The sequence below is a fragment of the Eublepharis macularius genome, chromosome 3, assembly GCF_028583425.1.
Source record: "Eublepharis macularius isolate TG4126 chromosome 3, MPM_Emac_v1.0, whole genome shotgun sequence".
In the NCBI taxonomy this organism is placed as follows: domain Eukaryota; kingdom Metazoa; phylum Chordata; class Lepidosauria; order Squamata; family Eublepharidae; genus Eublepharis; species Eublepharis macularius.
The window spans coordinates 133,144,353-133,171,191 of record NC_072792.1 but is presented as its reverse complement, the minus strand read 5'-3'; the positions used below and the strand labels follow the sequence as shown (position 1 = coordinate 133,171,191).

The following is a 26,839-nucleotide window of genomic DNA, read 5'->3' as shown; positions in this document are numbered from 1 at the left end:
TTACAAGATCTCTTATAGCATCACTAGGTGCTTTGTGTCAAACAATGATGTCAATAACCTCACACAACTGCATCAATTATTTCAATTAGTGCAAATTCCACCCCTACCCCCAGAAAACTGAATTTTCTTCTTCTCTGCAAAGAGTATTGGACAGAATTATAGTGAAGCCATTTCCATTCAGTTTTCAAAGTGTTAAAGTCACTGTGTTTTCCTCATGCACTCTAAGACAGAAGACTCCGATGCAAACAACTGTTGACTAGCATATAGCAAAATAGGCATGTGTGCATATGTTAAGTCCACGACAGAGTGTACTTTTTTATAAGTAGGAAAACTTTAATAAAGAAGTTGTGATTTGCATCTTTGAATTCTTGGGACTAGCATTATATTATAACATCACAGCACATATTTGCTTGAAAGTAAGTCCCAATGAGTTCAGTGGAACATACTTCCAGTTAAGTATGCATAGGATTGCAGCCATTGTTAAGTTCAGATTTCAAAGGACCTTAAGACTTGGATCCAGACTACCATTTCTATGAGTGCAAGGACTTGTGCAATTTTGTCCTCCCCCAATGGCAGCCCAAAATGTCCCCCAAAATTGTGTTCCTACTAGCTTGTATCCAATGTAATGACTGATTTTTAAGCTAGTAAGGGCAAATAAGATATGATACATGATGTTCTTTGCTTGTAGGGGGGGAAGATTCCAATCCGGTGGACATCACCAGAGGCCATTGCTTACCGCAAATTCACATCAGCCAGTGATGCATGGAGCTATGGGATTGTTCTCTGGGAGGTGATGTCTTATGGAGAGAGACCATATTGGGAGATGTCCAATCAAGATGTGAGTACATTGTAGTTCAAATTATGTTTGTCAGTGGGGAGAAGAGGTTAAGTTAAACAGAAAGAAGTGATATTGATTTATGGTTTCATACATTATTTGTAACCAAAGTTGGAAATCTTTTTCTTTGTTGAAAAGACAGGTGCCTCTCAATACAGGTTATTTTACAATGAACTACTGAACTCCAGTTATTGAACATCTATGATTCTATGGAACAGGACAGAACTAGTAATTAAGATAACCTGGAGAAAATATCACAAAACTGTTTTTCATTCAATAGATATTTAGACAACTTTTGTAGAATCTTAATGTCTCCTAAATCCTTTAGGCTGTATCTCCATTAAGCTTTTCTATGAATATACAAACCAATTAAAGCCAAACTTCATGAAAACAGAAAGAAAGCATTTATACTTAAGATTTTAATGAGGCAAATGCCTTGGATGTGGCAAACAGATAACGTGAAGTGACTGATTTGTTTGGAAGCCTTTTCTATTGAGGTTCATTTAGATAGCTTTAAATTTATTGCTGTATAACTTTAGTCAGTTAAAGAGATCTGCTATCCATTTTATGTTTGTTAGGAATATAGTGTTCCCAAAGTCTTTCTTTTAAATGTAACAATTGTGTACTTGGTTTGCTTAGCCTAAATTTATTCTGCACAAACCAATTACAAGCTACAGATTCTGACTAAATATAAAACCCTAAGTGTGTATCATAAATGAAGAAATGTTATACATCACATCATAAGTTTTAAACAAACAAGCAGTAGCAGCAAATGAAACCAGACATTTCTTATTTATTGAGTTATAAATAGGAATTGCAGAATATGTGGTCTTATGCACCAGGACCACTGATTGTGTAGTATGTTTTGCATTGTTTTTAATTGCTTGAATTTTAATTGATGTCTTTAGTTCCACAGTGCAGAGGTACTAAATATTTTCCAGTTTCATCACCATTGTTTCAAGATGGAAAATTACCCCATGCATCTTCCATCTCTCCTTCTTCCATTCTGTAATTTTATGTCTGCATAATACTAACAACTAGACATAGTTCCCATATAGTGGAACCATTGTTCCCAATTTCTTCAAAAAGAGATCAATGGATCAGTGGTTGAACAATCAGTGGACCAAGAAACTGGCCACTTCTCTTGAACTAATTAATAGTATTATGCACCCTACTGAATTTGAGTTAATTTCATAACTGTTCCTCCCATTGTGAATAGGGGGACATTCTGCCACAGGGCGATTTAAAGCTATTTGATGAGTTTCAGTCATTTTCCTTAGGAGAGTTATAGAAAGCACAAAATGTGATTGTGTCTTAAACACAGACAAACCACACAACCACAACCTTTTAAGCCAAAACCAAGCATCACTGAAAATATGCTTCTTTCTGCAATCACTGGTAATCTAGTCTTATTGCTACTTCATATACTTGTTAGGAATTTAATGCATCTGTCAACAATCACATAACTCAGGAATATGCAACTCTAACTCTGTTAGCTGAATGAAATGGAAATGTGGCATTTGTGTGTACTTGAATATTTCTTGAATTATACGGTTAGCAACAATATATTCTGCACATGCCATTTTAAACTTGTGTTTCAAAAGCTGCTGCCACACTGCTTGAGGAAGAGGGAGAAACAGTTGGGCCTGTTGATTATTTTAATAACTGTATTTTATGCTTGTAAGATAGATTTCTATTTTTACTGTTCTTAACTTTGTATTGTGACGGCCTTTGGCCATATACAATTAAACCTATTACTACCACCAATGGATACTCACAGCTAAATACTGCCCTTTTTCTGTCAATCAGTTAACATAAACGTCTAAACTGACCCTGAACTCTTATGTAGCTTCATACACCATGTGTGAGAATAGAAATCACTTTAAAAAATAAGATCAGTTCAGTGACAATTCATAAAAAGCTACAAGGTGGAAAGTGAGTGTGTAATGTTTTCACAATTATGCTTTTATTTTATCTAATCACTTCTATCAGACAAAGTATACTTTATCTTATTTTTCCTGAGGCATGTACCAAATCTCTGCTTTGTAAGGTGCCTTAATTAGCATACAAAAAGGAAGAGTTACCCTTCGGAAAAATTAGAGAGAAAATTATATTTGTTGAAATATTAAGGATCCATGATAGTTTGGAGAACCAGGGAGTAAGAAGTTCGCTGAATGTCCTTCAGGTTTCTACAATCTCTCTTGTACAGGTAATTAAGGCTGTGGAGGAAGGGTACCGCTTGCCACCACCCATGGACTGCCCAGCTGCCTTGTATCAGTTGATGCTGGACTGCTGGCAAAAAGACAGAAACAACAGACCAAAGTTTGAGCAGATTGTCAGCATCCTGGACAAGCTAATCCGCAATCCCAGCAGTCTGAAAATAATCACCAATGCGGCTGCAAGGTGACACAATACATTTGCTGTCTTTGCACACTGAAAATGAATGTGTTTGCTTTCTCTGCCTCTAGGAATTAAAATATGTTTGCTTTGTCCACCCATTTTCTAGCCTCCATCCCTTATTTATGAGCAGTGTGGCTTGGGGGGAAAGCTCTTTGCCAAGCAGCAAATGGAATATTTGGGGCGGCTCAAAAACTCATTTGGCAAAAAGAAGAAAATGAATGCCTAGTTGCAAAGCCATGTGAGTTAGGAACTCACAAGCTAGTAAATACCATTAAAGATGTGAGTGCTTAACACATTGATTCAGGAAGCGTGCATCATCAAGCCCATTTATATTCTGCAATTCTATGATCAGGCTGAATGAGTAGCAAGGATTCTCAGAGGGCATTTGACCCTGTAGAATAAAAGCTACAGTATACCTGCTGGCCTTCTACAGCAACAGATCGGGTCTTCAATTGCCTCTGCCTTAAAACACAGGAAGTTAAACATCTATAGCCTGAAGCCAGAGGAGGACTTGGCTATGTCTGTCAGTAAGTTATTTATGTTACTTCTTTTGCTTTTTGTTCTCTGCATCTCTCAAATTAATTGGAATGGTTGAGATGCTGCAGGAATGTCACTTAATGATGAGATGGCAGGAGGCAACCTACAATTAGCAATTAGAGGGGTCATCTAGCATGGTGTAGTGATTAGAATTTCAGATGAGGATCTGCGAAACTAGGTTTGAATCCCCACTCTGCCATGGAAGCCTGCTGGGTGACCTTAGGCCAGCCACACACTCAGCCTAGCCTACTCACAGGGTTGTTGCAAGATGGAAGATAGGAGAATGTTGTAAATCTCTTTAGGTCCCCTTTGGGAAGAAAGGCTGGGTATAAATGAAGTAAATAAATATATAAATAAAATATTATGGTATGCATATTTTGAAAGAGGGAATAAATTGATCGACTCTTCTGGTGACCAAGAAAACAATTCCATTAATGAACCAGTATCTAGTTTAGGCATTCTCATATCCCATCAGTCAGAGGATGGCATTTTTCTATTTTAAAAATTACCCCAAATCGCCTTCACAGCTAGCAATGGTAAAAAAAGAGCTTCAGCTTCAGTAACTATCATTAGAGAACAGGTGCTTTCCTCCCCTCCTCCAGTCATTCTACATCCTATTAGCAAATTGTTGCCCCATCACTTTTAACTATAAAGAATTATTTTAAATGACTTTTCTCATTGTCTGACAGGGTAGGCTGCAGTGGTGATAATTGGTATTCTTTCTGCAACCATTAGCCTTCATTTCTATGAGCAGCAGAGATATCAAAATAGCATAGTTTTCCTGGCTAGCCCTTGTACAACGTCTCTGAAGACACGTAAGCTATCCATTAGCATGACTCATCAGAGTGGTTGACAGCTTTGGAATGTCTACCATTGAAAGGCTTCTCCTAATAAAGCATGGCACTCTCCCTGTTAGATTCACTGACCCAATTCAAGGCAGGGTTACTTCTACTGACTCCTTTGTTCTCCTCTGGAGAACTTATGCTAGCACATCAGAGCTGAGACAACATCTGCCCTCATGCTCCTCCCTTTCTTTTGCCAGCCTTGGAAAACCAAACATAAAGGTAGCATTGGGAGATGGAAACTAAAACAGAGTATAGCTGCACATATCATGATGCTGCAAGAAAAAACAGACAGATTGGTTCTAATAGTATCCAAAAACTGAGGGAAAATGCAGTCGGTCGTTTTGGATAATGGTAACCAATAAGTCATGTGCAGATCAGATCTTGATTAGCTGTGTTCAAAATATACATCGCTACAATGTATTGACCACTGTTTGTGGTCAAATATGACACATTTGTTATTTTTTTCACATGTATATTCTGCCTTTCTAGATACCCACTTGACATGAATACATACATTCAGATGCCATGTGGAAAATGTGGGAAAGTTTTCTTGTTTATTAAATGTGCATTATGGGGCTGCCATAGACAGATGGAACGGGTTCCTCTGTTTTGTAATAGTTGTAGAACAGATATGATAGATATGTTAGATTTTTGACTAAACTAGATGGTGGAAAATTCCTGACTAGATTTCCCCTTTGATTCTTATAGGCAAATAGTAGCTGAGAATGCCCTGATTTAAATTGGGGGCATGGCTCAAGGCACGGGAAAAGTGAGTAATCCCATCCTTTCTTTCTTTCTATGAGGAGAGAGTTTGGGTGGTGAAACTACGTAAGGATGGTAGAACTGAAACCCTTTTCCCTATCCTACCAGGTCCTTGACCCAAATCATTGCCCCAAGTAGCAGCCATTTTCCCTTTAAAAATCAGAAAAGATCAAATCATAGATTCTCCAGTGTCTAAGAGGACATCAAGTCCAAGTCGTCCCAGTTCAGCACTTTATCCATTATACTATATTGGCTTTTTAAAAAAAATCTTGCTGACCTGTTGCTCAGCTGCTTAATCTTTCCCTCAGTAGTTCTGTATGGTGTTGGAAAATGGCATCAAATTGTAGCTAACATATGGCGACCCCTACTGGGATTTTCAAGGCAAGAGACTAACAGAGGTGGTTTGTCAGTTGCCTCTGAATAACGACCCTAGTCTTTCTCGCCTATCCAATTACTAGCCAAGGCTAACTCAGCTTAGCTGACAAAAGATCTGACAAGATCAGGCTTGCCTGGGCTATCTTGGTTAGGTATACACCTCTCGATATGTCTGCAAAGTCTCTCAAGGTAGGCAGAATGGTTCTATTTGTAATCAGTACTTTTCCAATATAAGCAGTTTTTAATCTGAAAGACAGAAAGGCCAAGGTACAATATTTGGAAGTTTTGTTAATATGTAGCTTGTGATTTTGCCAGAAAATGGTATAACCTCAACATTATGTCCTTTGATTTGTCTCCTGCAGTTCTGTCTGGGTTTCTGAACACTGTTCTTTCCCCTTCTGCCAATTTAATCTGTATAATACTTATATTTTGTAGAATGAGTTCATAGTTCACCCAGTTTTGATCAGTTTCATTTTCAGTTTGTTATTTCTCAGCCTCTTGTGTATTGCTTTCAAATTGTGAGGATTGGAATTAATTGCAGAGAAGAGGGAACAAAACCTTGGGAAGACAAAGACCATGTTTTGGGAACCTGCACTCCTGGATGGGTAGGCTTGCCATTCCCCTGCCAGGAATTCCCCCTGCTCCCACCTCCTCACCCCACCCCCACTTACCTGGCCAGTGGGGGAGCATGCCCAGGTGGCGCAGCACACTCCTGCACCCCACCGTGGCGTGCTCCCATGCCCTACAATGGGCCTGTTTTGGGCTGGATCTGGTCTGCGGGGAGAGGGATTCAGCCCTTTGGCAAGCGCAGAAGTGCTCCTGGGCCACCCTTTGACCGGTTGTTGCAAACCATAGCCTTTTTAGCATACCTGAAAAAATTTAAATGGATTATGACAATGTAGTTAATTTTTGTATACCTATTTAGCAAAGCAGTAAAAAAGCAGGGAAGGGCCTGAGCAATACAGCATCAAAAATAGCAGAGTGACAGGAGGCCTACAATGAAATATATGGAGCACTTCAGAAATTCAGAAGAAAACAAAGATTGCATTAAAAAGAATTAAATCTGTCTAGAGACTTACAATTAGAGATTAGATACATGCCAATCAAGGGGAAAATTCTACTGCAGAAAACAGTATTGATGATGTATTGTCGAAGGCTTTCACGGCCGGAGAACGATGGTTGTTGTGGGTTTTCCGGGCTGTATTGCCGTGGTCTTGGCATTGTAGTTCCTGACGTTTCGTCAGCAGCTGTGGCTGGCATCTTCAGAGGTGTAGCACCAAAAGACAGAGATCTCTCAGTGTCACAGTGTGGAAAAGATGTAGGTCATTTGTATCTACTCAGGAGGGGTGGGGTTGAGCTGAGTCATCCTGTAAGAGTTTCCCAGGGTGTGGAATGCTAATGGCGGGAGGCTTCACTGTATCCTGAGGAGGTTCCTTTGCATATGGATTGGTACTTGATGTGCTAATCTTCTCTGCAGGGCTATTGTCGGGGATAGAATGTCTATCCCCAAGCTAACAAAACATTCTATCCCTGACAATAGCCCTGCAGAGAAGATTAGCACATCAAGCACCAATCCATATGCAAAGGAACCTCCTCAGGATACAGTGAAGCCTCCCGCCATTAGCATTCCACACCCTGGGAAACTCTTACAGGATGACTCAGCTCAACCCCACCCCTCCTGAGTAGATACAAATGACCTACATCTTTTCCACACTGTGACACTGAGAGATCTCTGTCTTTTGGTGCTACACCTCTGAAGATGCCAGCCACAGCTGCTGACGAAACGTCAGGAACTACAATGCCAAGACCACGGCAATACAGCCCGGAAAACCCACAACAACCATCAGTATTGATGATGATGATGATGATGATGATGATGATGATGGCATTTATATACCAATCTTCTGTATAGATTAGTACCCCACTCAGAATGGTGAACAAAGACAATATTATTATCTCTACAAACAACTGGGGAGCTAAGGGTCAGAGGAGGAGTTTACCCAAGGCCATCTACTGAGCTTATTTCAGTAGTGAGATTTGAACCAGCAGAGTGCTGATTCTCAACCCAACCACTTAACCACTATGCTACAGAAGAAGGAGAAGAAGAAGAGTTAGAATGATGATAATCAAATTATTCATAAAGCAAAAAGCAAGTTAGAAAAGCATTTATTGTGTTTGACATTTGCAACCATTTCAAGAAAAATAATGTGTTGTTCTTAAAAGTAGAGCTTTGGGCATGCACAGGGTTAAGTTTCAATTAGCAAATCTAGTTTGGGGGGAAGACCAAAAGGGAAGGGTGGGGTATAAGTCGAATAAAATAAAATAAATAAAAATTAAAAGTAACAACAATCTGATTTAAACTGAGTAAACTTGATATAAAGAAACATCAAGGGAAACTAAGGTGCCACATACCTAGGTCAACCTTATTCTAAGAACAAAGTTACTAATTTTATCTGAGTGACACTTTAAAAAGGGCATAAATAGCTCTAACGGCAAAGATTGTACTCCTTGTGGTACAGTGATAATTAAAGTCAACAAAACGTCTTGGCATCTCCTCAGTGTCATTTATTTTCTGGTCTCCTGTTGGGAAGTGGATACCTCCATGATTCCATTTTGCAGTCAAGATAATATTAAAAAAATTTCACACACACTTGTGTTTTCCTAAGGATAGAGATAATAACTAGGTTGAGCTTATAATTAGCCTTGAATTTTGATCCATGGGGTTATTTATAAGCCATAAATTAGCGCTTTAATTACAAGGAAATGTCTAGAAGGTTCACTTTAACATATGCAGGAATATAAGATAGTAAAAATTTCAAGTCTGAAATAGACCAGTCTCATGGAAAATGCTAGTGCAGAAGTGATTTGTCTAAGGCAAATGTTAAAAAATAGACCTGCTTAGAGTGCATTATTTAACATTTCTCATAGTAGCTAGCATAATGCTACCTCTGTAATAGTCATAAAGCTTAATGGTAGTGGTTCCAAATTGAGTTATCTCTTTCGTCTGGACAGCTGGCATACTCAGAGCAGCAATTTGTATCAGCAGGAGGCCGAACGCCATTGCTATTTATATGTGTATTTTGAGACATGATGCGGTGTGACAGAAAGTTCCTTTGCAATGTGGCAACATCCATCTTTAAGACAGCAAACCAGGGCTTTTAAGGCCTGCGTGCAAAAGAACAAGGTTAATTCCAGCTGTTAACATAATAGGCTGGTCCATAAAAGCTGACTGCAAGAGACAATTGGTGAAAAATAAACTGGCATTTCATTGTTGAGAGGGTTACTGTCCTTTATTTATGACACACACATGCTGGCAAATGCAGGCTTCAAGCCATAGTGAGTGCCAGGATGAATAGCACTTAGAATTTTCTCTGTGCCATGGATAAGAATTTTGAATGTAATAGTGGGTGTGAGGAACAGCAAAAATAAAAAGGAGGGGGAAGCTGTTGAGTTGACATTGTTTCACTTCCCTTGAGCAAACATGTAATTTCCATGATTTCTTTTTAATGACTGCAGTCTGACGCTAGTAGGTCCTGATTTATGAAAAGCTGTGAAAGATCAGGTGGAACCCTGCAGGACGTCATTTACAGCTGCACAGATTGCAACCCATCTAATTTGTCTAGTAAAAGTGTGAGCTTATGGCGTACATCGCCCTCCCCATAAATTTCATGTTTAGACTTGCTATCTAGGGGCTGGGTCAGGGTGGGGGAGTAAAGGCCAGTGAATACAGATGCTCTGAAAGCCCAGCATTCCCTTGGTGCACATGAGGAGACATCACAGACTCTTCACAGTTAGAGACAAATTCCTGTTCATTGATAAACTCTCCAGATGTCTTCTCAAAGGAGGAAAGTAACTAATTTCTCTGCCTAGAATCCTGCTAGGAGAAAAATGATATTCTGGTTATTCTATGGTCATTTGTGTTAAAATTAGCTCATATTTTTGTCTTCATTACACCTTGGCCCCAACAATAAACATAAAATCTTTACAAGTTTTGTCTAAGCTGTAATCATGCTGTTCTGTTCTTTCTCAAGACAGAAAGAGAGAGAGACATTTTTAAGTGAGCAGTTAAGTGAATTCCTCTTTTATTAGAATAAAGGAAGATGTTGTTAACCAGAGAAGAACAACTTCTCCATACTTCATAAAGTCTTTAATAAATGCCTTGGGATCCTATAAGTTATATGGAGAAAACAATAAGCTAAATATGCTGTTCATTAGACAAACTGAAACTAGTTAAGTCCATGAAGTGTATATATTAGTATGTTCTTTAGACATATTTTATCAAACAGCCATTCAAAGCAGGAGACTGATCTAAACAAGTTATACGTGTAGCTGGGTGAGAACTGCATGCTAAGCTTGAACTTTGACATTGCTGGTTATAGCCATTCCAACAGCTGAAGAAGAAAGCCACTTTCTAAATGGAGAATCAACTAGCCTCTTCAGCAGTTATACCAACATGGGAACTTACTAGACAACTGAAATGAGTAATATCAACTCTCCCACACAGAATGATCTAACACTGGGAATGCTTTGAGGTCCTTGAAATATTTTGTTGTTGTTGTTTTTGCTGCTGCTGTAGTTTAAGGCTTGCAACGACCACCTGTTCGTTTAACATGGGGCCTCATGAACAGCTTGTTCTCGAACAGCAGATTGGGCTGTCCGTGGCTTTTTTTTGTTCGTATTGCTGTTCGTGCCTATCTCTAATCTAGACAAACAATTGCAAACAAAGATTAGTGTGATTTTTTGGTGAGCTCTCACCAAAGCAAGTTGAATGCACTTCAGTTTGGGTAGTATGACCATGGGACCTCATGTTTTCACAGCTCAGTTTTTTAAAAAAAATATTCAACTTTAAATATTAATAGAAAAACAAGCAAGTGTGAGTAATAAGACTCTGTTTCTGCCTCCATAAAATGCAAATCCTCATTTCAGTTTTGCTCTTCCCCTTGTGGAAATTGAAATCATTAGTCTATCCCTTTACTAGTGCTAATTTTTTGTAATGTTATTTTTGTTTCAGTTGTTTATAAATGATGTAGGATCTGCATAAAGTAGCATAAAAGAAACACCAGCAACAAAATTGAGCAGAACAAAAAGGTTCATAAATACAAGGAAAAAAAGAAAGAAATGGCAATGACCTGTCCAAGCCATCTAGTATTAGGGAAGTATGTATTTTTGTCAGGGCTGCTTGGGCTTCCTATCCCCCCCTCCAGGACAGGAGAACCCCCACCCACCGTCCTTTGGACCTGCTCACCTGGCCGGCAGGGGAGATAGGCAAAGGGTAGAAAGAAGCATGTGTATGCAATGCTGCACATCCTCATTGTGGTGGCAATGGAGGAACTGGGCCAACTTCGTGGGGCCAACTTCAATGAACTCAGAGGCTTGATGAGAGTCATTCCATGGGGGAGTGTGCTGGAAGGGAAAAGAGCGAGTGAAGGGTGGGCTCTTCTCAAACATGAGCTGTTGCAAGCTCAAGCCCTCACTATCCCAGCAAGGCAGAAACATGGTAAGGGCTCCAAGAAACCAATGTGGATGCACATAGAGCTCCAGAATAAGCTAAGGGAGAAAAAGGAAATGTTCAGGAAATAGAGAGAAGGACAGACCTCTAAAGAGGGTTACTAGGTACTGCAGATCAGCCATCAGAGAGGCCGAAGCTCAGTACGAGCTGGGTCTGGCCGGGAGGGCTTGCTACAATAAGAAAAACTTCTACAGATATGTGAGAAGCAAACGCAAGGTAAAAGAGGCAATTGGACCGCTGTTGGGAGTAGATGGAGAAACTCTGATGCAGGACAGAGAAAAAGCAGACAGGCTTAATGACTTTTTTGCCTCTGTTTTTTCCCTGAAGAACTCAGGCACATCTAGAGATAGTAGAAAATGTGACAGGATACCTGAGTGGCTAGTTGACATTGACAGAGAGGTTGTGGAGAGGCATCTGGCTGCACTGCATGAATACAAATCCCCTGGCCTGGATGGGGTGCACCCAAGAGCGCTGAAATAACTTTCTAGAGAACTTGCAGAACCCCTGTCCATCATCTTCAAGGCCTCCTGGAGGACTGGGGATGTGCCACAAGATTGGAGAAGAACGAATGTTATCCCAAACTTTAAGAAAGGGAAGAAGGATGACCCGGGAAACTAAAGGCCAGTCAGTCTGACTTCTGTTGCTGGGAAAATATTAGAACAGATTTTAAAGGGATCAATCTGTAAGCATCTGAAGGACCACTCAGTGATCCGGGGAAGTCAGCATGGTTTTGTTCCTAACAGATCTTGCCAGACCAACCTGGTTTCCTTCTTGGATCAAGTGACAAGCTTACTGGATCAGGGGAAATCTGTTGACGTGATTTATCTGGATTTCAGTAAAGCTTTTGATAAGGCCCCCCATGACATTCTGATGGGCAAACTGGAAGACTGTGGACTGGACTATAGGACAGTTCGGTGGATAGGGAACTGGTTAGAGGACCGCACCCAAAGAGTAGTGGTCAATGGCATTTCATCAGATTGGAGGGAGGTGTCCAGTGGGGTGCCGCAGGGCTCGGTTTTGGGCCCAGTACTTTTCAATATTTTTATCAATGATCTGGATGAAGGAGTGGAAGGGCTGCTTATTAAATTTGCTGATGATACCAAATTGGGAGCGGTAGCAAACACCCAAGAAGATAGAATTAAAATTCAACAAGACCTGAATACTCCGGAGAAGTGGTCAGCTGTGAATAGGATGCAATTCAACAAAGACAAGTGCACAGTATTACATTTGGGCCACAAAAATGGGAAGCACAAATACTGGATGGGGGATACACTTCTGGGCAGTAGTATATGTGAAAGAGATCTTGGGGTAAGAGTGGACTGTAAACTAAATATGAGCAGTCAGTGTGATGCGGTGGCAAAAAGGCCAGTTCAGTCCTGGGTTGTATCAAAGGGGCCATAGCATCGAAATCTCAGGAGGTCATAGCCCCTCTCTATACTGCCTTGGTCAGGCCGCACCTGGAGTATTGTGTGCAGTTCTGGAGGCCTCACTTCAAAAAGGATGTGGACAAAATCGAGAGGGTGCGGAGGAGAGCGATGAGGATGATCAGGGGACTGGAGACTGAGCCCTACGAGGAAAGGCTGAGGGCCTTGGGAATGTTTAGTTTGGAGAAGAGGAGATTGAGGGGGGACGTGATTGCTCTCTATATGTATTTGAAAGGCTGTCATTTGGAGGAGGGCAGGGAGCTGTTCCAGTTGGCAGCAGAGGGTAGGACCCGAAACAATGGGCTTAAATTACATGCACAAAGTTACCAGCTGGATATTAGGAAGAACTTTTTCACGGTCAGAGTAGTTCAAAGGTGGAATCAGCTGCCTAGGGAGGTGGTGAGCTCCCCTTCACTGACAGTTTTCAAGAAGAGGCTCGATGAAAATTTGTCAGAGATGCTTTAGGCTGATCCTGCACTGGGTTAGACTAGATGGACTGTATGGCCCCTTCCAACTCTATGATTCTATGAACTGCAGGGTGCGCTGAAGCCTAGTTGCGTAAAAATCGCAATGGTGATTATTACTGAATGGGGCTTCAGCTCAACCTGTGGTTCCCCTTGCCACACCAGAAAAAAATCGTCCATTGAGAGGCGATTTTTATTCAACTGGGCTAGAGCATGCCCCATAACTTCTCCATTATGCTGGAAAATGACATCATTCTTTGGGGCAGCGTCAGAGCATGGGAGAGTGCATGCTTTGCACACAGAGAGAAGGTAAGTACCCCACTACTCCCAGTCCCTTGCAGCCCAGCTTTGGCCTCGGGACCTCTGGCAACCCTAGTGCTGGTTGCGTAAAATAATATGTACTAGGAATTCTTTATTAGGATATTTCAGTCAAGCTTGATATTCCTAATATTCATGTTCTCTTATTTAAGCTATCACTTAATAATGTATGTAAATTAGACTGTGTATGAAAGAATCAATAAGGTTAATTGGAAATTAAGTGGGTTCATTACTGGTTTTCATAGTCTGTTATTTGATATTTGTTTGTTAAATCACTAAGCTTGTCTAAATTAAGCTCCTCATTGTGTAAACTTCAGCTAAATACAAAGATGTACCATAGCTGTATCAATAATTTCACACATCTGATAAGCTAGTTCACTTCAGCACTGTGATTACACTCCCCCACCCCACCCCCAAAGCAGCCACTTTGAACAGATAAGATCTTTGCAGTGATTAAATTCCACAAATGAAGCTCTATATAGTCTGGAAGCTCCTACTGGGATTAATATTAAGTTTAGATACAAAGTGAAACTGTTGTCAGACTGTGGCTAAATAAGGTACTCTCTGCAAGATTCCCTTTAGAAGCAAGAATAAGTCCAATGTCTGGCAAAGGAAGCTTTATTGCAGAAAAGATCCATTATAGTCCACTGTCCTGAATAGGAGACTCAGGATGGTACATGATCATTGTTACCAATGAAGAGCAAGCATAGGATACAGAGTAACAATACCCATCTGGAACAGCCTCCCCCCACAGTTCTCAAAACAACATCTTTCAGTCCTGGGAAGCTGCTCTCCTTCAAGGCCAATGCCTGGTGGAACGGTGTTAGACAAAACAGTCTCCTCTGGTGGGAATGCTGCTTGGGAACTGGTGCACCTGAGGAGAAAATACTTAAACACTAAAAGCATTAGAAAATGGAGTCAGTATAGTTAAGATATATATTGGACCTGACATTTCTGCCCCCCTTAAAATAGATCCCCCCCTGGTTTATATGGGTAGCGAGTATGAAAAGCTTTGGTTAATCTAGGAGCATGAACATGTGCAGAGTTCACCCATTCATCGTAACCAGAATCAAAGTCCTTCCATCTAATGAGGTAAAAAAGCTGATTTCTCTTGATTTTAGAGTCCAAAATTTGTTGTACCTCATAGTGTATTTGGTCGTCAATTAAAGTTGGAATGGGTGGAGCTTTGATGTGCCATTTGTTGTCGGTGGGAGCTTTCTTCAAAAGGCTGACATGGAACGTATCATGCACATGGCGAAGGTTCTTGGGCAATGTTACAGCAACAGTCACTTTATTTATTACTTTGCGCACAGGAAAAGGTCCTAAGAATTTCAGAGCGAGTTTGCGGCTTGTCTGAGCTAGCTTTAGGTTCTTTGTGGAAATATACACATGGTCTCCTGGTTGTAATTCCCATTCGGCCACACGATGGCGATCTGCGTACTTTTTGTAATCCAGTTTGGCTTTTTCGAGGTGTCTCTTAATGATAGTCCATTGCTGCACCGCCTCCCCCCACCATGAGGATACATCTGGCAATTTAGAGGAATGGAGAGGGGGTGCGTCCAATGGGAAGGGATTGAAGTGAGTCCCATATACAATTTTGAAGGGGGCTTCTCCCGTTGAAGCGTGTACACTGTTGTTATAGGAGAATTCGGCTAGAGGGAGAAGGTCCACCCAGTTATCTTGTTGGAAATTGATGTAGCAACGAAGGAACTGTTCTAATATTTGGTTTGTTTTTTCGGATTGCCCGTCGGTTTGTGGGTGGTGGCTTGAACTGATACCTTGTTCAATATTCAACATTTTCAAAAGCTCCCGCCAGAAGTTGGCAACGAACTGTCCGCCGCGATCCGAAATCACCTTGGACGGAAAAGAATGTAATTTTACGATGTGTTTTAGAAACAGATCCGCTAGTTTTCGAGCGGAGGGTATAGCAGTACAGGGGATAAAATGGGCTTGTTTGGAGAACAGATCTACCACAACTAAAATACAATTATGTCCTTTTGAAAGAGGTAGATCAGTGATAAAGTCCATGGAGATTACTTCCCAGGGCCTGTTCGGCGTTTCTAATGGTTGCAGGAGACCCGGAGGTTTCCCTTTCCTGGTCTTTGCGCTGAGGCAAACAGGGCAGGAACTAACGTATTGGGAAATGTCTTTGCGCATGCCCGGCCACCAGAATTGTCTTTGAACTAGGTGTAAAGTTTTCAGATACCCATAATGTCCAGCAGTGGGAGCATCATGACAGCGCCGCAAGACTTCCAGCTTAAGGCTGTCCGGGATATAAAACTTGCTCCCAGCTAGCCAATCCCCCTGTGGGGATTGGGTTAGTTTGTTTCGCGGAGCTTTATCCCCCTCCTTCTCCACTTCAGTTTTAAGTTTCGATTTCCATTCTTGGTCGGCCGGGAGGGGCTGCTTAGCACGGCTGCGAGTAGTCACCACGCCCCCAAGTTGCTTAGGTGAGAAGACCGTGTCGACAGTCTCCGCCCGTTTGCTCTTATGTTGGGGCATGCGCGACAGGGCGTCCGCTAAAAAGTTAGTTTTGCCCGGGAGATAATTGAGGGTGAAGTTGAACTTGGAAAAGAATTCCGCCCACCGCAATTGCTTGGCATTCAGTCTGCGTGGGCTTCGGAGGGCCTCCAAATTTTTATGATCTGTCCAGACCTCAAAAGGGTATCTCGCCCCCTCCAGCCAATGCCTCCAGTTTGTGAGAGCTGCTTTTACTGCAAAGGCCTCCTTCTCCCACACATTCCAATTCCTTTCTGCCTCTGAGAACTTTCTATACAAGAATGCACAAGGCCGCAATTTACCATCCTCCCCCTTCTGCAGCAAAACCCCCCCTATCGCCGTATCGCTGGCGTCGACCTGTACTATGAAGGGGGACTGTTCGTTGGGGTGGGAGAGGATGGGTTCCGTTACAAATTGCTTTTTAAGGCATTCGAAGGCCGTTTGGCAATCGGGGGTCCATTGTAGTTTAGCAGAGGGTTTTTTGGCTTGGTCCCCTTTATCTTTGGTTTTCAGCAATTCTGTTAAGGGGAGTGTGATTCGGGCGAAATTTGCTATGAAGTCTCTATAGAAGTTGGCAAAACCCAGGAAGGATTGCAGTTCTTTGCGGGTGGTGGGTGTTTGCCAATCCTGGATCGCCTGTATTTTGGCTGGATCCATTTTCAACCCCTCTTGTGAGATACAATACCCAAGGTAAGTGAGTTCGGTTTTATGGAATTCACATTTGGACAATTTGATGGGCAGTTTATTCTTCATCAAGGTGGCCAGGACCTTTTGTACCATTTGAACATGTTCTTCCTCGGTGTCAGAATAAATTAAAACATCATCAAGGTACACCACCACCCCTTTGTACAAAAATTCATGTAAAATTTCGTTTATCATGGACATGAATACAGACGGGGCTCCCGTCAATCCAAAAGGCATAACTAAGTATTCATATTGTCTGAGGGGCGTATTAAACGCGGTTTTCCACTCATCCCCTGCCTTGATACGAACGTGGAAGTAAGCATCTTTTAGATCTAATTTCGTAAAGATCTTACCTTGGGCCACGACGTTGAGAAGGTCTCGGATGAGCGGTATAGGATAGGCGTTGTTGGTGGACACTGCATTTAGTCCTCGGAAATCCGTGCACAGTCTGAGTCCCCCGTCCTTCTTTTTCACGAAGAGAACTGGAGCGGCGTGGGAGCTAGAGGCTGGGCGGATGAACCCTCGTTGGAGGTTGGTGTCGATGAATTTCCGGAGCTCTTCACGTTCATGGAGACTCATGGGATAGAGTCGTCCTTTAGGCAATGAGGCTCCGGGTAAAATTTCCACCGCACAGTCCGTTCGTCGGTGCGGGGGTAGAGTATCAGCTTCCTCCTCCGAGAAAGCATTCAGGAAAGGCCAGTACGGTTCGGGTATTTGGTTGACTTCTTCTTGGGTGAGGAGGGCCTTTTCTTTGTAAGTTGGGTCCTCGCCCCAGTTTTGATTCCAACGGTGAAGTTTACAGTTGGCATGATTGAAGGTAATACATCCTTGAGCCCAGTCTATGTAGGGATTGTGATCACATAGCCATTTGCTGCCTAGAATTAACGGGTACTTGGCCGTAGAGCTGATGACAAAGGACCTCTTTTCCCAATGTTGTCCCATGCCTGTGATCACCGGGATGGTTTCAGTTGTGACCGGATTCATGTTGGTATCATCCATTTGTTCAAAAATTACTGGATTTTGTAATTCCCGAGTTGGTAAGACTAGTCCATTGACTAGAGCTGGGGCTATGATATCTCTTGAGCAACCCGAGTCAATAAGAGCTTGCACCCGAATGTGCATTTTTCTCTCTGGGTTGATTAAAGTCACTGGCATGAATAAAATGGACCCAGGCGGCCGGTTCCGTGCAGGGACGGGCTTGGGGCGGATCTGTCGTTTGGGCCCTTTTACGACAGATCCATCTCGTTTCCCGACTGGGGACTTTCTGGATTGACTTCTGCAGATGGGGAAGCGGGATCGTATTCCATAACTTCTTCCGCTTCCAGCCCTCTTTCTGAGGCTGGCCTTTGGGAAGCGCCGCGGCCTCTGTTTGCTCGTGGAGCTGGAGTCGGGCGTTGGAGCGTAGGGAACGGAGCAAGGGTTGGACGCCGTAATTGGAGCGGAGGTCTTTGCACAGGCCGGTAGGGGCATTGTGCTGCAAAGTGACCAGCCTGTCCGCATTGCAAACACAGCCCTTGTTGCCATCTAGCATCTCTCGCTCCACGGGTGGCGTAGCCAGCTCCCCGAGCTCCCTTCTGTAAGGTCAATGGTCTTCTTTGTCCCGTTTGTTGTTGTTGCTCAACCAAACGGACTTCTAAAATGCGATTCTCCACTTCGCAAACAAGTTGAATCCAACCTAACAGCGTAGGGGGATTGTCTTGCATGAGGGCTCTGTCCAAAAGTCTCGGATTAAGTCCTTGTTTGAACAGAATAATTTTTGTGGACTCCTCACACCTGGGGCACTTGGCAGCCAATTGTCGGAATTTCGTGATATAGTCTCTCGCTGCCATGTTGCCCTGCTTAATGGCCTGCAATTCTGTTCGGGCCCTGGTTTCCTCTAAGGGGTCTTCATATTGTGCTCTAATAGCATCTACCAACCCCTGGAGAGTATCGAGTTCTGGGGCCCCGATATTATATAGTCCTACGTACCAGTCCGCTGCTTTCCCTTGTAAGCGGGAGCCGAGATGTTCAATTTGGCTGGCCTCGCTGCCGAAGAGGTGTCCCCACCGGTTGAAGAATTGCACGACTTGCACTAGAAAAAAGCCCAGTTTGGAGGGATCCCCATCAAAAGTGGCGTCCAGTTTCACCCAACCCATTGGGAGGTCTTGCCTCGGAGCCGGTGCTGGGTAGAAGTCCGCCGGAAGCATCAATGGCACTTGAGGTATGGGGGGACCCGGTTGTGCTGGCGGTGGCAGCACCGGTTGAGCCGGGGGTGGCGGTGGTGCTCTCGGCTGGGCTGGCGGTGGTGCTCTCGGCTGGGCTGGTGGCAATGCCGGAGGTGCTGGCCGTAGCGGTTGAGGTCGGTGCGGCGGAGTAATAATCGGCCGCTGAGGGGTGGGTTGGTGGGGTCGTAGTGGTGTAGGCCCCATCGGTTGGTTCGGAGGTGGTCTTACGGGCTGTTCCAGTGGCAAACGTATCGGCTGCAGCGGCGGGGTTAGTTGTGGTCGAAGCGGAAGGGGCCGCAGCGGCGAAGGCCGAATGGGTGGAAGGCCGCGCGGGCTTGCCCCTCCAGGCGTTGTTGTTCTGGGAAGCGTCGGCTGGCCCTTTGGCGCTGGTAGACCATCTCCCGGAGGTTGCCCAACGGGAACAGTTTCGCGCGGTTGACCAGGGGCTCCCTCCCCTGATGGAGCCACGGGTGCTCCCGCTTGGTCCGGCCGGACCGTTTTAGGGGAAGTATGGGGGGGTATCACCGGTGTATCACTTGGCTTTTCCTCCCCTTCCGTAGGCCTCTCAACGGGGGTCTCGTCTGGCGGTACATCCCCTCCCGTGATAGGAGGTTCGATGGGAGTCTCACCGGATGGCACAACCGGGTGGTCCCTTCTCGGTGGAGTTTCTCGCTGAGTGGGAAGTTCCTTGGGTTGTTCTCCCGATTCGCCAGGATAGGTGCCCCCCTCGCCGGTAGGCGACGACCGCTGCTGAACTTCCTCCATCGGATAGGAGATGACACTTTGAAGGGTAGCTATCTGTATTGCCATCTCTTCAGGAGACAGTCTTTCCCCTGCCCCCATTGAGGAAATTAAATGAATGGCGTGAGCCAAACTTTCTTCCATATCCATCAGCTTAGCTTCTAATTGTTGTATACGACTTGGCCCTGGCTGTTCGCTCAGGGAACCTTCATTCGCTGTACTCACCGGGGAGAAAGGGCCCCACGGAGGAGGGTCCCCTTGGACTATTCGCGACCTCGCGGCTAGAATTCCCTTGGCCATACCCGTCACGGCCGAGATGCTGGTATCTACCGCATAGGTGCGACCTCGTATCTGCTCCCAACTTTGTTCAGGGACTTCCGTTGGCTCCTTCCACGGGGCAAGTTCGGAATAATCCCAACTCAGGGCGCCTCGGCGAGACGTGTCCCCCTCCATCTGCTCAAATGTCCTGTTCCAATATCGCCATGGTTGGCTGCTATCTAGTTCCGGGACGGTTTCTAGGCTTCGGCGCCCGTCCATCGAGACTCGTGGATGGAGTCCACCTGCCCGGCGCTCTCTGGTTTCTCGGGGTCTGGCTCCCCACTCCGACGGGGTGGGTACCGAGATCAAGGGGAGAGCGGTTGCTTTCGGCCTTGCCCCGAGGTTGCTTTCGGTCTCGTTCTGAGTACTGAAGTCGATGAGAGGCAGGGTAGAAGTGGAGGCTCCGGTTCCGTTCCCGGTTGCTCCCAGCTCCTGGGAGTCTTGGGTTTGCACCGGTTGATTGTCGGGAGACGCATACGGATCAAACAAAGGATCCCTGTCCGGGACAACCTTGGATTCCGCTGGGCCCGACTCAGACATGATTGGTAACAAAATGTCAGACTGTGGCTAAATAAGGTACTCTCTGCAAGATTCCCTTTAGAAGCAAGAATAAGTCCAATGTCTGGCAAAGGAAGCTTTATTGCAGAAAAGATCCATTATAGTCCACTGTCCTGAATAGGAGACTCAGGATGGTACATGATCATTGTTACCAATGAAGAGCAAGCATAGGATACAGAGTAACAATACCCATCTGGAACAGCCTCCCCCCACAGTTCTCAAAACAACATCTTTCAGTCCTGGGAAGCTGCTCTCCTTCAAGGCCAATGCCTGGTGGAACGGTGTTAGACAAAACAGTCTCCTCTGGTGGGAATGCTGCTTGGGAACTGGTGCACCTGAGGAGAAAATACTTAAACACTAAAAGCATTAGAAAATGGAGTCAGTATAGTTAAGATATATATTGGACCTGACAACTGTTATATTACTGCTCTCTTATTATCTTTTTTTTTAAATTTCAGACCCTCAAATCTTCTTCTGGACCAAAGCAGCATTGAAATTTCACCTTTCCGCTCAACAGGTGATTGGCTCAATGGCATTCGGATAGGACACTGCAAGGACATATTCACAGGAGTAGAATACAGCTCGTGTGATACAATAGCTAAAATTTCCTCAGAGTAAGTGTTTATGAGAGAGCTTTTTCCTTGGTTGTTTTTGCATTTCTCAAATAGGTATCCAAATTAAAATTCCAGTCTTTTAAAAATAGCTAAACAGTGGACTTCATGTTATACGGGAAATGACTGGATCTTCCAATGTATCTTTTAATGTTTTTAATGTTAATGTTTTTAATGTTAAAATCAATCATGTAGTGGAGGATTTGAATCAGGGCCATGGTGCAGTGCTGAAGAGAGTGTTAATGCTTTCCTCATAGATACTTTGCTGATACAAAACCAATGCACACTGAACTTCTACTAACCCTGGTAGGGGGGGGGAAGGTTATAGTATGGGTGTCTGTCCTTTTTTGTTACTAGGATTAATAGCTGTTATGGAGGAAAGAGAGCACTTTCTTATTGGAAAATGGTATGGGATTATGCCTGACTGCCCCATTGTGCAATACAATAGTCTCACCAGCTGTGACATGAAAAAATACATGTTGAAATTCTATTGTAATATAATTCAGCCTTTAGCACATCTTATTTAAAGTATACTTTCATTGTCACAAAAAAACTGATCTCTAGATTCACGTTTGTGCAAGTGCATTTCTTAAAAAGCCTAGCCAAACCCCAAAATTGAAGATTTTAAAAGCACTTTATGACTTTTCATACTGGCTTTTAGTGATTGAGGTTAAGCTTGTCTTTGAAGGGAAAGAACTTAGAAAATTCCTGGACTTCTAAAACTCTTGGAATACTCCTGCACTTTCACAAAAATCCAAGAATTTAACCGTTAGCAAGACTTGGAGATGAAAACGAGTTTGTGCAATAGATATTAAAAAGCAGCTATCCATCACTCATTCTTATTTATTTACCTATTTATTTAATTTATACCCCACCTTTCTCTACAAAGGTACCCAAAGCAGCTTACATCATTCTCTCCGCCATAGTTTCCTCACAACAAACCTGTGAGGTAGACTAGTTCAAAATGTGACTAGTTCAAGGTTGCCCATCAAGCTTCCATGGTCTCTCAGATCCTAATCTGACACTCTAACCACTACACCATGCCTCAGGGAAGTTAGGTAAGGGTTTTCAAGAGAACAATCCAAAGTAGGTCTACTCTACTTACTGGTATTAAGTGGGGCTTATTTCCAGGAAGGAGGCCTCAGGATTGTACTACAAAAGACTTACCGCATCTAAATTCTCAAAGCTGTTACAGCCAAGTTTTACAATTACTTGTAATTGGCTCAATGATACTCAGAATAGTGCAAGGACACATTCACAGAATACAGTCCATGTGAAGTAAAACTCAAAGAGCATATGACTGAATGCAGATGTGACTACTTTACTTTTCCTACTTTGTGGCAATGGTGATGAAGTAAAGGCTGTCCAGTGGAGTTGTTCTGAGTAGTGAAAGGAACTGTTATACCGGGATCCTGAAAATACAGACTGAGAAAACGTACAGGCCTACTGTGATGATTTTTGCAATATATTTTGCAGAAAAAACTGCTTGCATCCTCTGGGACTTGAATTCTACAACTGGTTCAGTTCAGTCTCATTGGAATCTAGTCCTAGTCCTGACTGACTTTCAGTTGGTGAGACCTGATGAACTGGGCTGCTTAGAAGTGTGCCATTAACCACATTAAGACTCTAAAGAAGGGTGTAGTTCCATCCGTCTTGAAAGAGGAAGTTGTGAGATCCTTCTTGAAGAAGGCATCCTTGGACCCTACTGATATAAACAATTGCTGCCCAGTGACCAACTTTCTGTTTAGGGGCAAGGTGTTTGAGTGGGTGGTGACTAACCGGTTTCAGATGATCTTGAAGGAGATGGATTATCTAGGCTTATTTCAGTCTGGATTCAGGCCTGGACTTAGTATGGAAATGGCCTTGGTCGCCCTGACTGATGATCTTCACTGGGAAAGTGATATAGGACATGTGACCCTGTTGATTATCCTGGACCTCTCTGTGGCATTCAGTCCCATTGACTATGGTGTCCTTCTGGAGAGGCTAACTGAGTTGGAAGTGGGGGGTACCATCCTTCTGCTTTTACACAACTGTTTCCTGAAGGTGGTGCTGGTGGAATGCTGCTCAGCCTCGTGGCATTTATTCTACGGAGTCCTGCAGAATTCTATATTGTCCTCTGTGCTCTTTTATATCTACATGAAATTTGCTGGGAGAAATTATCAGGAGACTTGGAGTAAAGTGCCACCAATATTTTTTTAAGATGTGTTTTTATTACCTTTTTTTGTTATGTTCATGGCCTTGATGGGGGCAGAAAGGCATATATTTATAACTTAACTGCTGAGTCAGGTGGATCTGTGGAAGTCCTTAACAGTTGCCTGGAGATGGTAATGGGATAGATGAGGGCCTATAAACTGAAGTTCAATCAAGATAAGAGTAGATTCAATTGGTCAGTGATAAAGCTGCTCAAGGATTGAGGAATCAGTGTGTCCTGGAGGGGGTTGGCTCCCCTTGAAGGAGCAGATTCATTGCTTGTGAATTCTGTGGTTCTTGGTTTACAGTAGACATGGGCATGAACAGCATTACGAACGGAAAAACCCATGAACAAGCCACTCGGCTGTTCGCGAATGGGCCATTAGTGAGGCGCCATTCCAGACAAACAGGTGGTCATCGCAAGCCTCGTTCATTGCGTTTGGCCGCTGTTTGGGAAGCCAGACACTCAGGCACCTTCAATCAATTGTCTCGGCAAAGGAGGGAGGGATTGCCTGAACTCTGTCTGCATGCCCTGTTTCGCCCTGGACACCCCAATCAAAGCCCAACTTAGCTTGATGGGCAGGTCTTCTTTCCAAGTGTGGAGCTCCAAATTGGTAACAATTGGTAACATGGGAGCAGACATCAGGGGGGAGGAAGGGAGGAGGGGATGTTCTTTGGCCATGGGAACTCCAATCTCATCCCTGCAAACCCTGTTAGGCAGTTCTGACTGCCAACTACAGACCTCCTGCTTTTCTCAATAAGACCTCAGTTTATAAAAAGCCACAGTGCTCCCAGCTCTGGTTTTCAGTTTCAGCAAGCAGTGGAGTGGGACAGGCTGTTGCTAGAGACAGGGAGAGTGTATTGGAGCTGGGATTTTTTAATGTGTGGTTAGATAGGGATCTACCTCTCCACTAGTTCCAGGGCTGCTGCCAAGCCCTGAGGCCAAGCTCAGTGGGCACCTCGGCTGAGGGCTCACATTATTATCAGTGCCTGATCTGATCAGGCTTCTGGGAGTGCTGGGCTAAGGCTCAACCCCCTCCCTCTGGTTCCAGGGCTCCTGCCAGGCCCTGGGGCCAAGCTCAGTGGGCACCTCGGCTGAGGGCTCACATTATTATCAGTGCCTGATCTGATCAGGCTTCTGGGAGTGCTGAGCTAGGGCTCTACCCCCTCCCTCTGGTTCCAGGGCTGCTACCAGGCCCTGGGGCCAAGCTCAGTGGGAACCTTGGCTGAGGGCTCACAGTGTTGTCCCGTTTTCTTTCCTCCTTCTTGTTTGCTGGCACAATGAGGCTTCTGGTGGGGACAAAGGGTGGTCATTGAGGGGAAGTGCAAAGATTGTCCCAGTTGCCCCACGGGAAGCAGTACTTGGCAGGGCTCTGCGGCAGCAGAGATTCCCTCTCCCAAAAATCACCTGTGGGGGCTGTGGAGGAGGCCAAAGAGCTATTTCCGCTGGGGGAAGAGGAACTCTTTCAAATGTTTGAGGAGGAGGAGGCTGAGGGATCCATGGAGGAATGGTTGGGGATCAATGAAACATCCATCCTGTCCACATCCCAAACTCCTGGTGCTGTCCCTGCTTGCAGTCCACCCCTCACTCCGACTTCCATTGCCAGCACCACAGCACAGCCAGTAACCCTTTGTCCTCCCTCCCCCAAAAGAGTTAGTGGGCCACGGTTCAAATTGGCTGCATGGAGGCACTTCCGTGCCCTTCCAAATGACCCCCATGTGGTACAGTGCAGTGTCTATGATGGGCTGGTGTGCAGGGACAATGACCCGAAGCACCTATCATCAACGGTCATGACTAGGCACCTGAAGACGCACCACCTGAGCCTGTGGTCTCTGTCCTTGGCCAGCGAAGCATCCAGCAGGGGGAGACAGAGGGCTACCAGCTCCTCTGAGCAGAAATCAGTGGAATGGTCACCGGAATCCACCCCAAGCCAGAAGCCTTGCCTCGAGGGTGCTGCCAGTGGGAGCAGAACGGTCAGGCAGGCCACCCTTGGGGAGGTTGTTCCATCGGGGTCAGGGACAGCGCCATTGAAAAGGGTGAGGTCAAGGGCTCAGGAGGCCGGTGTTCATGTGGTGGTGGAGACGATTGCCCTGGAAGGATTCCCCCTATTAATCATGGAGGGTGTGGGCTTCCAAAGACTGCTTCAGCACTTTGCCCCATGGTTCGCTATGCCATCATGGCGCACCATTGGGCGTCGAGTCCTGCCTGCCCTCTACCAGTCTGTGCGAGATATGGTGCTCAGGGAGCTCTCAGCCGCCAAAGGCCATTCTGTACACTTCATGGCTGACCTCTGGAGCAGCTGCCATCATGGGAACCTTAAACAAGAAATGAAGGCTATCCCCACAAATTGTACCAACAGAAAAGAGAGAGAAATTTCTCGTGGGAAACAAACCAAGAATTAATATACTTTTTATATGATATTATAAGGTAATTTCAAAGGCAATTGCACGAAAATTATACAAACTGTTTATATATAGCCAATAAAGATGTCCAGAGAGTCTATCATCTGTGTGTATTCCTCAATGTGTATTCCTTAATCGCAGTAATATCACGGTGTGCAGATGAGTCTTCACAAAGTCTTCTCATATAAATTCAGCCAAACAGCTTCTCATATGCATTCAGCTTGGAATATAATCACAAAAGTCTTCTCATATAAATTCAGCTAAACAGCTTATCATATACATTGCCACGCCCAATCTGGGGCCGGCTACAAACAGATTTCGTCCCCTTCTTCAGGGGCGTGGTTTATAGCTGTAAAAAACAACATTCTTACTTTAATATACAATAACCAACATTTAAGTATTATTGCAATCCCCCAAGCGGAACTGACCTGTTGTATTCACACAGCATAGGGTATTTGAATCAATAATTATTGTGGAAACGTGTGTCTCCAGTATCACAGTCACAGCAGCTGTATCTTCTCCTGCTTGTGGCCAAACCCTTCAACTGCAGTTTAAATCACATACTCATTATCCAATCTCAAAACTTTAAAGCAACATAACTGATTATAAAAAACAATTCAATGATAGTTCCGTATTGAGGCCGTGCGGTCTGATCGTCTGCAGAAAGACAATCCAAAATGCTTCCCTCCTCAGTAGCTTAATTTGATTTGCATGTCCCTTAGTTACAACCTCCAGTACCGCTACTTTAAAGGAATTTTCTTCATGACGATGCTCGATAAAATGTTGTACCAGGGGTGCTTCCATTACTCTGTGCCTAATTCTAGACATATGTTCAAAGATCCTAGTTTTCAATGGTCTTATCGTACAACCCACATAAAAAAGAGCACAGGGACATTCAAGTAAGTATATCACACCCGATGTGTAACATGATGCAAAGTGTTTAACTGTCAGTTTCCGTTCCTTAACAAAAATCTCCTTCCTCTCTAGCATAAATTTACACAAAGTACATCGGCCACATTTAAAATTTCCCACAGGTAATGATGTTTCCTGAAGTTGAGTGCGCATCATAGCATGAACTAAATCATCCCTTAGGCTCCTGGATCTTCGTAAACCACATAACGGTGGTTGTTCACATCCCGCAATCTCCTCAATGAGGGGCCAA

General features: G+C 44.1%; 1 protein-coding gene across 1 annotated transcript in view; it reads left to right on the top strand.

Annotated features, from left to right (window-relative positions):
- Positions 1 to 26,839, top strand: part of EPHA3 (EPH receptor A3) — a 383,392-nt gene that overhangs the window by 342,726 nt on the left and 13,827 nt on the right. Inside the window, exons 14-16 of the mRNA XM_054973438.1 lie at positions 689 to 838; positions 3,045 to 3,238; positions 20,932 to 21,087. Coding sequence (XP_054829413.1) covers positions 689 to 838; positions 3,045 to 3,238; positions 20,932 to 21,087 — 500 coding nt within the window. The remainder of the gene's footprint in view (positions 1 to 688; positions 839 to 3,044; positions 3,239 to 20,931; positions 21,088 to 26,839) is intronic.